The sequence below is a fragment of the Gymnoscopelus braueri genome (genome assembly GCF_963280865.1).
Source record: "Gymnoscopelus braueri genome assembly, chromosome: 10".
Lineage (NCBI taxonomy): Eukaryota > Metazoa > Chordata > Actinopteri > Myctophiformes > Myctophidae > Gymnoscopelus > Gymnoscopelus braueri.
In genome coordinates, this window is record NC_137611.1 from 22,255,751 (window position 1) to 22,269,079 (window position 13,329).

The 13,329-nt window shown below is 39.0% G+C and overlaps 2 protein-coding genes across 2 annotated transcripts; one reads left to right on the plus strand and one right to left on the minus strand.

Moving 5' to 3' along the window:
• Positions 1-255: 255 nt before the first annotated feature.
• On the plus strand, positions 256-909 carry LOC308093449 (mitochondrial import inner membrane translocase subunit Tim23-like; the record flags this gene model as incomplete). The annotated part of the gene is made up of 1 exon (XM_080439787.1): positions 256-909. The coding sequence occupies one exon, from the start codon at positions 256-258 to the stop codon at positions 907-909; it is 654 nt and encodes a 217-aa protein (XP_080295913.1).
• Positions 910-1,751: 842 nt separating this feature from the next.
• On the minus strand, positions 1,752-7,513 carry LOC308093450 (solute carrier family 22 member 14-like; the record flags this gene model as incomplete). The annotated part of the gene is made up of 8 exons (XM_080439788.1): positions 1,752-1,857; positions 2,458-2,664; positions 2,936-2,949; positions 4,020-4,140; positions 4,226-4,341; positions 6,599-6,746; positions 6,869-6,972; positions 7,139-7,513. The coding sequence occupies 8 exons, from the start codon at positions 7,511-7,513 to the stop codon at positions 1,752-1,754; spliced, it is 1,191 nt and encodes a 396-aa protein (XP_080295914.1).
• Between the last annotated feature and the right edge of the window lie 5,816 nt (positions 7,514-13,329).

Below are 13,329 nucleotides of genomic sequence, written 5' to 3' on the forward strand. Positions count from 1 at the left end.
TGTGGAATATTGGTTAGCATGCTGTTTGCAAAATAGGACTGCATTCTATTAATGTATATAGTCAGAACTTGTTGCAGGATGGCAGAGGTAAAGTCATAATGGAAAGAGTTTTATCCTCTGAAGGCTGATAAACTTCACCTATATACCAATATAATAAAAGATCATTGCGAACATCGATTGGATTAACCAACTACTGGATTGGTTTTTGTGGGAGAAAAGTGTAAAATATTGGTATTTTATCAGTTCTCTTCAGTGATGGAAAACACACCCAGACCAGGATCAGCATCACCAGGAGGGTTCAAGGCAGTTCTGAGGAATCTCTTTGGAGGGAGTAGTGTTGTGCCTGAATATTCCAACACTGTACCACTGACTGAGCCGAGTCCTCTCCCACCTTATCCTAATCCTTATCTTGATCCTCGTTACCAGCTACAGAACACAGATGATGAGTATATCCTGCTACCTACATGGAGGCCAACAGAACCCACTAAACCCAGACGGACATTTGATCTGGCCACATACAATATTGGAGGCGGCTACATCACTGGAGGCATGTTTGGAACATTAAACGGTCTCCGGGTGGGTCTGAAAGAGACTAGAGACATGGCATGGTCCAAACCTCGTAACGTACAGATTCTAAACATGGTGACGAGGCAGGGTGCGTCATGGGCTGCCACGCTGGGCTCTGTTGCGTTCTTTTACAGTGTATTTGTTGTGGCGATAGAGAAGGCCAGGGGTGCAGAGCATGACACTAACAAAGTGGCTGCTGGAACACTCACTGGGATGCTGTTCAAATCAACAGGTGGCCTGCGTGGTGTTGCACGTGGAGGTCTGGTAGGTTTGACCATGTCTGGTGCCTACGCTCTCTACAACTGGGAACACCTCGCCAGGTACTGGCCATCCAAAAGATAAAAACACAGGAACATTTTAAGAAATCTAATGACATGAAAAAGACATTGGTCAAGAGATTGATCTAGTTTTGAGGGAGGAAGTAGGACATGAGCATGCAACACTGTCTCACTCATGCATGCAACACTGTCTCATGCATATTGTGACTTCTTGGGACGGACATCCCAAGAAGTCAAACAGTGACTGGAAGGGGGTACCCTCCCAGTCAAACGGTGCCTTCCCGGCACTACCGCACTACAGGAATTCGGAAGGAAAGGTGTGCAGAAGTGCAGTTCTCAAACCCAAGACGTAAAAGGGTGACATTCATCACTATCATTTAACATAAAACATTTTCAAGGCTATATACACCACTGTCAGTAGTGTCAAGTGAGCCGGCGGACGGTTGATGGATGAATTGCAGGATCAAGCCCCTGCTGAACCACAAGAATTCACATAACTTCCAAGACTTTGATTGCCGCTAAGAGCATGATGACTTTGAGACCCCCCATGGCGTCCTTCATGTGACCATGAGGAACATACCGTGGCAACCGACCTAACATACCATGACATCGTCATCAACTACAACTTGTGCTAAAGCACCAGTGGAGGGCCTTGTCCAGTCGTCTGGGGGGAAATTGTAATGTTTCACCCTCTTAAAGGAAGGGCAAATGATCCTTTTAAATGCTATATATTTATAAAATGTGAAAAACTATACTTTTATGATCAGGAGTGGAAGAAGTGCAACACTGTAAACAAATACAAGCTTATAATCCATTTACAGTTAATGTAACTTTTTGCCGTGCCTGTGTGGTAAAAGGTACAGCACTGGATACTCTGACAACGGGTACAATGAGATCGGTATTGCATCAACGGGTGGGACATCCCTTCCCAACTTGCATCATTCCAAACATGTGTGTTCTTACGTCGTTCCCAACATGTGTGGTCCCCGAGTAGGAATGTCCTGATGATGTCCTGGGGATTAGTGACATCTCAAAGACAGTGCAGACTCACTTTGCTTTGCATTTTATTTAGAAAATATTTTCTAATTATTCAAAACTTTATATTATTTTTCAGCAATGAATGGAATCATCATTTATGTCACAATACACAACATTATATTTTGAGTGTTCTTAAACGGGTATAACTGTCCATTTAGACTTCAAAGCGGTAATGCACTTACACTGAAATAGGATTTATGTTATGTTAATTACAGTCAGCGTTTTCTGGTTTATATAAAATACTTTATTACAGTGTTATGTATTTTAAACTTTTACAGGCTGTGTTGTGTAAAATATGATCTGAATAAAATATGAGCTTCAGAAACGCATTACTCAATTTGAAACAACATATAAACATTGTTAAATTAAAGAAAATAGACATTTTAAAATACATTTGAAAGAATAAACCCTTGTATGCAAGTTCTACAATTTGGTTGAACAATTATTCTGGTCTGTTTCGTTGTCATTCGCTTTGCACATGATCACTTTTCTGAAAAGGAAACAGAGCAGATGAAATAAAGATACAGGCAATGCTATAAATATGTTGATTACAAATTTAGAATATAATTATTACCTTCCGCCGACAGCTTCATCAGTGGATTCAGGCAGTTCTCTTCCCCTGGTCTCGGGAAGCATGAAGGTCAGAACTCCGCTAAGTATTGCAAGGCTACTGAACACAATGATGGGTATGCCCCAGTAGAACACTGCCAGCATATTGAGCAATGGAGACAGCATCCCAGCTGATCTCATAAGCACTGATGCTAACCCTGTAGCTGTTTGTCTGGAACAGTAATGAAGGGAAGCAAGATTACACTGAAAGCTCCAGTCAAAATAATGCTTGCAAATGGTGTAAAGTTTTTAACCACATGAACTATTAGTCCCTATTATGATCCTGTCATAATAGATCTATAATGATGAGGATAAAGAAAGATTTTTCAATTAATTGAGAAGACCTACCGCACAGATGTTGGAAACAGCTCCTGCACATAGACACTACATATGGAGCCTGCCCAAATCATAAAAAAGCGTCCTGTGATAGCTAATGCACCAACTGCAACACCATTACCTGGAAGTTGGAAGAGAATAATATTGTGATAAATTGGGCAAAAGCACCACATTTTCCCGTTCTGACAACACATTTTTTTTCAAGTATCTTACTGTGAGGAACAGCAAGGATAAGGATGCAGAAGAGTCCACCAATCAGAAGGGTACACATTAGAGATCTTTTCCTCCCCAAAACCTCTAACATCCAGACGCAAAGTGGTTGAACAGGCAGCGCAGTGAGACCAAACATCAGTTGTGTTAAGAACATGTCCATTCCAAGGGTTTCGATATTAAATAAAAGGCAGAAGTAGGCAAGGGTCACCATCATCCTTCAGATGTTTGACAGAAAACAATACACATATCAGTCATATGTGGTGTATACTCTTGTCCTATACTCTGGAATATCATTCAATCAATCAATAGATCGATCAAACTTTATTATCACATCACACAGTTACAATAGGGAAAGGAGAAAATACCTGAATAGGATAGATGACAATACCTGAACAACAGCTTGCTAATACCATAGCTACATGGCAGTCAATTAATTCATGGATTTATTTACGGTATTTTTGTACTGCAGGTTGGACTGCAGCACTAGTCTTACAGTACATGAATATCCAATGAAACCATTATTCATGTCAGATACACTGTACTGTAGCTGTTGAGAACACCGTGGCATGCTCTCTATTAGTTTTCCCATCATTATGTAGGTGGAGCAGTCTGTATCAACTTACCATGCCAATGTTATGATAAAGAAATACTTCATAAGAACAGTTGATTTGATAAGAACCTGTAGGCCACCTTTCGCCACTGTTCGTTTCTCAACAATCTGTAACAGAGGTAATGCAAAATACTAGTGTTCACAAACAAATACACACATATTATGGTCACAATTCTGCTTAATGTTTTGTATAAATCTAGCAAGTTCTTAAATATTTGTACAATATTTAGTTTATATCACAGAGGACCTGAGGGGCTGCTGTGCCTGGGATGAAGTCAGGTTCTTTAAAGATATCTATTCCACAAATCTCCATATATGGACATCCCTGATGTCATCAATATGATAGTACTGATGTCCTTTTGGAGTACCTTTTCAAGTAGAGATTCTGGAACTGTGCGTTTGTTGATCGCTGCTGCCCTGAGAATCAACTGTTTTACCTCCACTGTTCTTCCTCTGCCCAGCAACCATCTGGCTGACTCTGGAATGAACCTTTTAGAATACAACTGAGTCACAAATTCCACTCCACAGTAAGAGAGTAATCATCAGAAAAGCAGAGCGGTGAATGTGTACGTACCATATGTAAATGACAACCACTAGATTTGGTGCTGCGAAGACCCACTGAGCAACTCTCCAGTTACGTATGAAGTAGGCTATACCAGCAACGAAACAGTGCCCGATTGTACCCATGATCTGACCCACACAAACACCAAGAGATCGTTTTGACTTCCCAATCCATTCAGTGGCTACACAGAAGAATAGTTGAAGGATTTAGTTTCGAACATTGTTAATGCAAAAATATCATTTTTAATCATAATATGGCCCTGTTCCAAAACATATAAGCTTCTGAAATTATTGCAGTTGAAATAGACATTTTCCAGACATTTTCAAGGGCTGCATGTGATAGTGACATCAGCGTGTCAAAATGTGTTATGTGCCTTTTAATGTGTGTAATAACATTAATAGTGTTATATTGTGTTTCATTTAAGTGTTACTGTGCAAGCATGGGCAGCTCCAGCATAGCTATTCAAGCTTATTTCTAGTGAAACAGGAGCTGTCCACATCTTAGCCAATTACAGCAACGGGGATGGGGGTTGAAACGCATGGAGCTTTGCAACCTCCAGACTACTACTTTGCTACAAATTTTACACCCTTCTAGTGTGAATAGTAAATGTTAAATGGTGTTATTATATAGCGCCTTTATCATATTCAGGCAGAGGCTCTGGACCACTCTGCTACACAAGGCACCAACCTGCTCAGCAGGATCAGTTAGTGGTTAAAAGTGTCTTGCTCAAGGCCACTTCAACAGTAACCCGGGAATTTCGTTCCAAAAGTGACAATCTGAAAACATGCATGCTGACTCAAAAAGGGGAGAAACCCTTTTGTTGTACACTTTGTGAACAGACTACTTTAAAGAGGTCCATGAGGACTCATACTGGGGAAAACCCTTAAACTGTACAGTTTGATCAAAGCTTCAATTAAAATGTTATTTTTAGAAAACGCGCAGATGCAAGTCTTCTACCCAGCTATGAGCACTCATCCTGGGCAAGTACCATGGCACAGCTGGAGGTCACCTTGCTTGGACTACAAATACAAAATATATCATCCAAGGCAGTGCTGAATCAGGTTTCTGCTACTGCATTGCTTGTTTTCTACCTCAAATGTTTTCAGATTCACATTTTAGTGTACTGTTTGTTCACATTCAACTTGTAGCAGGTGGATGTCATGATATTATTGATAACATTTGATTGGTATACCTGCTGATGTTTAACATGCATGGTGCTATTGTTTAACAGGACGAAAACAAGATTGGACTTTTTTTCTTAATTCTTTTTGGCATAGCTATTGTTAATCCTACATTCAAATTGGCTTACAAGAGGACCGGCGGGCAAGCCTGCGGGCGGATGGACCTCTGACATCACGCTCATGTCACGGGCGAACCTCTGACGTAAGCCATAAGGAGTTCCCATTGCAGCTACGCCCAAATATGAAGTGTGTTGTCTAACCTCAATGTGTCATCATGGCAAACAAATCAGTCAGCTCCATACAGTATATGGGCACAAAAGGGGGCATACCAATATATGGACATATACTGATGACATCAGAGATCTCCATATATGGGCATAAAAGGGACAAGGACTGACAGATACAAATATCTCCATATATGGGCTTATCAGCATACCCATATATGGGCATATACTGGTGACATCAGGGATCTCCATATACTGTATGGGCATAAAGGGGACAAGAACTGACAAATACAGAGGTCTCCATGTATGGGCATAAAAGGGACAAGGACTGACAGATACAGATATGTGGGCATATCAGTCAGATCGGCGGTGCGACGTAGGTGTGAGGGCCGCATAGCGGCCCGAACTCTAGATATGAGGGCCGCGTAGTGGCCCGAACATACATATTTTATTTCAGTGTGTCTTTCAATTCACGCTGGCACACAGAAATACCTAAATGAAACACACCCACAATTAATGGTATTACCTTAATGTTATTACCTTCCTGGGAAAATAGATTAAATAAAAATGTAAAAAGTATCTCGAAAACAAACACAGTTCCATACTATAACAGCTCACTTTGATCTGCCACTCCAATTTTAGACAAAGCCATATTAACTATTAATATATATATATATATATATATATATATATATATATATATATATATATATATATATATATATATATATATTATATCTAACTAAGTGATAACTGATTGTTCAATGAACACCATGAGTGAAGCAAATAATACAATTTTAAAACATAAAACAATTATTGTTTTGTGCCTGTAAAACCATTCCATTACCAGATGTTTCAAGAAGGTTACTCATCACATAATGTGGAGCATTTTGCATTGTTGCAAATGACTCAGTATTTTAACAGAGACCTGGTGAAGCAGTAATTGACTGATAATGTGCTGTTAGGTGATTACCTAGTACAGAGCTGTTGATGCGAAGCCCCCCGGCCCCAATTGCCACCATGAATTGACTTGCTATATATACATAGTAGTTGGGGCTTAACCCTGATGTTATTGTAAATATGAAAAGGATCACCACTGGAAGTTGAGTTGCCCGTTTGCGGCCAAATCTGAAAGACATGTAACCATTTTGGTAAGAATAGGAATTAAATGACTTGTCTCATGTCCTTTGACAATGTATCGTCACTGAGAGGGACGTTACAGTGTATAGTACTATTTGAAATACACTTACGATTCAGCAAAAGGTCCAAAGAGGAGAGAGCCAACAAGGATACCAGCCATCAACATGGTTTGTGCTGCTGCCACAAATGTGTGTTTGTCACAGACTAGATCAAACTATAAAACAGAATTCTGAAATCAAACCATTTGGTTAGGAAATATATTTTCAGAATGATTAAATAAAATATTAAAGTATCATTGTGAATCACAATCCTGCTTTCTATTGTCATATTAGACATTTAATACCATTGTAGGCCCCACAAATGTACAATACTTAACCCACATCTGTGACTATGGTGGCTTCATACGTAGACTTGTCGTACACCCATCCATTCTGGCACTCTGTGGTCTTATTCAGTCCAATCTCCCTGATGGTGTCAATGTCCCAGTCCACAGGGACAAACATCTTACACCTGCTGAAGCTCCCATCATTCTCCCGTGGAAGGGTTAAATTAGCCTGTTCTTCTGTGGTTAAGTTGGCATCAGCTTTAAGTATCCAGTCTGTGTTACAGTGTCGGACTGGGTCTGACTGTATAAAAATCACGCTGGAAAATATAAATGGTACAAACATATTGGGAAAGGAAAGAGCAAAAAGAACAATTTTCTGGAATGGTCCAAAGTGTCCAATGGCCTCAAGGATCTCTCCAAAATCAGCCATGTTGAGTGTTGATTTGAGAAGCTTTGTCGAAAAAAGACAGTGATTCACCTTTAAGCAAAGTAGGTGTGTTGTAAAGATGGTCAAAAGATGTTACAACATGTGACTGGATGATTCACTTGATAAGAAGTCTTCCGGGCAGCAGGTAAAACTATGTTTTAATGTTGTATTCCAGACTTAAGAACATGATGGCCATAAACTCTTTGATTCGCCTGTACTTTGGATTGAATCTCTGAATATAACCTCATTCTAGAAACCCTTTACAACAAGATCATGTATAGGCATTTTGGGGGGTGAATTATAATAATAATTAAAAAAAAACAATAACAGAAAGGAATAAAATGCAAGATTCCTATGCCATAACATACACCTGAATCAGCTGTCTATAAAATAGAAAGCAGGTCCCTGTGATTACAATGCAGTTTGTATTCAGCAGTTTTTACAGTCATCTCATAAAAGCATAACATTTTATACAGATGGTCAAACCTTTGAGATTATCTCTGTCTTAAGGCTGAACAATTCACCTGCTGTAGTAGTAAACATAATATAAACGCAACAGAGTATTTTCAGTTTTCTACAAAAGGTCACTGAAGGACACTGGCAGACTAAAGGACACATGAAAGACAACTAACTGAAAAACCAAGCTCTAAGTAAAATCTAACCGAAAAAGTAGGACTACCGGCCATCTCCAGACCAAACTAACTAAAATAAGGTACAGTAACTGAAAAGAAAAGGCTTTCTAGGCCCGCCTAGATAATCCTAACAGTGGGGTTGAGGTTGTTGCTGGGTCTGTGTCTATCAACTCAACACAATGGCCAGGCTGGGTTTTAAAGGATGTAGGGCTGCAGCAAGTGGGGATTGGGGAATCTGCTGCAGGTGTGCCAGCCTGATGAGAAGAGAAACAGTTTAGTGAGTGAGTGAGTGAGTGAGTGAGTGAGTGAGTGAGTGAGTGAGTGAATGAGTGATGTCATGGCCTCACGCAACACCTTTAAGACTACTGAAACAAAGTGAAGTGACATGTTTGTATTTAATTTTTCACAGTGTCATTACAATGTAAAATCCATGAGTGTTAATGTAACTATTGTGTGTGTAAAAATGTACCATTCCTCTCACAATTATATTGACCCTCATGATTTTTCAGTGCAGGCCAATATGGTTACACCTTATCTTGCCTATTACTTCCATCATGTCATTTTTAATTAACCGTGTACAATTTGGCCCAGGCTGAGTTATTGATGATGTGTAATTCTCAAGATTTGCCAGAAGGTGGAGCTCTCGACTGCCGGTCAGGATCAAGTCAAACGAGTGCAGAGAATGTATAGCCTGAAGCTACAACACAGCTGAACACTCACTCCAATGACACATTTCTGTGACTGTCAGTTGCAAACGTCTCATTATGAGTCTTAGAATAGGCCCTTTTCACAGCAGCCATTTTGATGGCTAAGCACAGCTGAAGAAGGTAATAATAACGTTAATTGTGGGTGTGCTTAGCTTGATTGGTGTTACTGTGTGCCTGCATGGACAGCTCCTGTACAGTTATCCAGTGGTGTACTGTAAAGTAACTAAGTAGGGGAGACCAAGACAAAAGTAACACTTTTTGTATTTGCCTTCATAATTCACAGACTACTTGAAATATCCTAGTCATCTTTTGCTATAAGAAACATATATATGTGCCCTAATTAACAATACCATTGTTAAGCTTTCATTGGACAGGACAAGACTAAAATATTAATTTGAATGCAAATGCAATGAGTCACTGTGTTACAATTGCCCCCGTGACGGGGGCAGTTGTAACAGTGGTTGGGGGCAATTGTAACACTGTAAAAATAAGTCATGTTAACACACTTTATCTCAAATAAAAGCACATCACTAAGTAATACGTATTTTTTATAATTTAACATTTATACTTACGAATGTTTTATATACATAATTACAATTATTTTGTATTTTTATTCAAATTATTTTATTTTTCAATTTAGTTTTTTCAAATGTATGTCTGTATTTTGTATTTAAATGTATTTTACTTTGAAATGTAGTGACATTTAGTGAAATATGTTCATTTACTAACATAAAAGTATGTAATCCCAGACAAAAAATCTGCTTGCATTGAAAACACATTGTTACAATTGACCCCGGTCACTGTGTTACAATTGCCCCCGATGGGGCAACCATGATAAAATCCCATATTCTAGCTAGAAACACCTATACTAGCATAGGCTGCTGACATTAATTTGTGACCAATAACATAGAGATACAATTCATCTAAGTTTAAATCAGCTGACATCTTATCTTTAGACAGCAGAAGGAAAATAACGTACACTCAAAAATGTACGTTTACACCTCAAAATCAGTTTTTTGTTGAAAACTTCTGCTGAGATGAAATGATCATTCTATCCTTCCATAGGCAGAGAGAGGACCCTAGTGAGCATGTGCACAAGAAGTCTCACCCCTCTAGCTTATTTCTAACAAGTAAGACGCGCGAACGCGGTAAGCGAACGCAAAAAAAGAAAAAAAAGAATGAAAAAAAATATTTAAAAAAAAGTAACCAATAAAAAAAATTATTTTTTTTAAAAAAAAAATCTGCGTTAAAAGGAGCATCTTAGAAAAATACAAATTCACAAAAAAAAAAATTGGAATGTTTTTGAACAATTCAACAAAGTGTTTGAAGTGCCTGTTTCACCCACTTCCGGGGGGCGGAGCCAAAATCCGAGCCCGATGTATTTGTTCGTAGACCCCCACTTAGGGGGGGTAGAAAAAGTTTGGGAGCGATTCGGGCACTTTTCATTTAACATGGGGTTTCAATGGGGAGTTTTTAGGAGCCTTCTCCGGGGTGTGGCTTCCGGGGGAAGGGGCGGGCTTAAACGCAACCTTGACATGTGTGTTCAGTTTTCAAAGACCTTTCATTTGATGTATGGTACGTCTAAATTGGACATTTACTTATCTCAGAGGAGCTGCACACAGGCAGTGCACACAGGCAGTGCACACAGAGACCCAGAGACACACACAAGCCGAGCACGGTTTCATAGTATGCTCCACTTGCGCGGAGGCGCGCCTTCGGCGCGCCTCCTTCCGCTGCGTTCGCAATTGAGTGTGTTACTTTTGTCCCCTGTTACTTTTGTCTCCGATCTCCCCTACATTTACTGAGTACTGTACTAATTTTTGAGGTATTTTTTACTTTACTGGAGTATTTCCAGTTTTCAGTAGCCTACTTTTACTTCTACTCCACTACATCTCAGAGGCAAATATTGTACTTTTACTCCACTACAATTATATGTAGATTTTGATTATTATTACAAAACACATACAACCACTTCAGCCCTATACATTTCGGCCATTTGAAAATAGCCATCTACAAGCTTGTACTTGTAGATCTGCTATTTTCAAAAGATTTTTATACATTTTACGTTCTATATAATGAGTACTTTCTATTTTCTACTTTTGCTACTTTAAGCACATTTTGATACCAATAATTTTGTACTTTTATTCAAGTCAATTTTTACTTGAGTAAAACAGAGAACAGAGTATTTCTACATTGCAGTATTGAGACTTTTACTTAAGTAAAAAATGTGAGTTATTTTTCCACCACAGGCATGAATGAATATGAGGTGAGCAGCACTCATCTCTGGTCAGGCACAGGCATGTAAGGGACAAGTAGAGGCAGGATCAGGTATGCTGATTGTGGTCAACCACACCTACTATTTATGGCCTGCAGGTATACATGATAATTCAGTGGATCTCAATGTGGGGTACGGGCCCCCCAGGGGCCCTTGAGGGGGTTCCAGGCGGTCCCCAGCTAAATTATTCTTTTTAGTAGTTATATTCACCTTTTTACATGTTCAAGTGAACACAACTAGAGAAGGGTTCACTGTTATTTTAGTCATTCTGGACCAAATATGAAAGATCATATCGAGCCGGTATCAAATCATTTCTAATAATACAAATGTTATTGTATTTGTACTTATATATTATACAGTGGGGTCCCATAATCTGTACCAATTCGGGGTCTGTGCCTTAATACATTATTTAGTTAAGCTTACAATTAAATAAAAATCAGAGCTTCAGCTAATTTTCTCTTCAAAATAATCTAAATTAGGAGGATGTTTTATGCTTTATCTACTATTTATGTAGTGTGCAACAAATAATGTACTGTTTACGTAATTATATAGCCTACTAGGCTACAAACTGTGTACATATTATTGACATCATACATGATATGAGGGAAAGGACCATTCGTTTTTTTTGTAGAATGTGTTGAATATTCAGTGATGACCAGTAATCCAGGGCATGGTACCCCCCTTAACTTCAGGACATGATTCATCCTCGCCTCTTCCCACACACGTAGATCAGTTAACACAGAACGTCTGTCCCTCCCTTCCCTATATGACACCATGGCCAACGCTCCACAAATCCTCGTCTCCCTCCGGGCTCCCAAGCTGTAGACTGACCCTCCAACCCTCCCCTCCCCCAGTCAGGACTGCAGACTCACTCCCCAATTTCCACCACACTCTGAAACCTCACCTCTCCAGGCTCTACATCACCGACACCCCTAGCATTTCTCTTTCCATATATCACGTCTTGTCACCTATTTTTGATAGATACTACTTATAGCCAGGCTACTAAGCAGATGTATGTTGGTTACTTGTTCACATGTTATGTTATTTAAATAATAAGACATATACCGGTTGCTTGAACACAAATGCTAAGAATTTAGATGTTGTTTAGACAGTTTTACATGTTTACCTGGTATCTTAGTTATTTGTACTGAAGCACTTAATTATTTTCTTTGCTCCCTTTTTTTCTTTCTTAAAAAATATATTTATTGACTTTGTTAACATAAAGAAAACTATATACATTTACACAAACGTTACATGACAATCACAAAAATAATAATTACAACAATAAAGACCATAAGCAATAACCATAACAATGACAACAAAGGCATTACTCCTCTCCAGGTTCTTCCATTAAATGTGACAGATTATTATTTTTGATATATTGCATAAAATGACCCCACACCTTCTAAAACATATCTTGTTTGTCCTTTAAGGACGTATGTACTTTTTTCCAGAGCTAAACATAAAGACAGTTCCTTGAACCACAGTGCATTGCTTGGTTTGCCCGGCCTCTTCCAGGTTAAAGGAGTAGTTCACCCAAAAAATTACTTATTTTCTATCAGTTACACACCCCATGAAGCATTGCATTCATGGAGATTTTAAGCCAACAATTTGATGATAATAATAAAGATGCTTATGTATCCGGTAGGAGACACAAAGGAGACTCTTTGTGTCTCCTACCGGAGAGACCGCCGGTCATCAAATTATTGAATTAGGAATGTGACAAAAACAAAAGAATCTCCAGGATATTCAATGCTTCATGGGGTGTATAATTGATAGGAAATAAGTCATTTTTGAGTGAACTACTCCTTAAAGGCAAAATACTCTTTTAGCTTGTAAAAAAATTCTCTTCTTTTATGCCCATCTGGATAAAGGCCAAGCAGAAAAAAACATTGATTCTCGCTTGATATTAATTAGCAAAATCCTGTATCTCCCGCCCAACCTCCCTCCAAAACTCCTCCACTCCTGGACATGACCACAAACAATAGAACAATGTACCTCTATCTTCACCGCATCTAGTGCATAAATCTGGAATATTTTCATTAAATGTATTGCTGGTGTGATTTATACTCTCATAATAATCCAATTATATAAGTTTTAGACGTGTATTCCCCGTCTGAGTTTGGGCTTCTTTACAAGCTGTAGACCATTCTATGTGATCATTTACCCTGCTGTTTGTTGACTGGGGTTCACACCATTTTACTC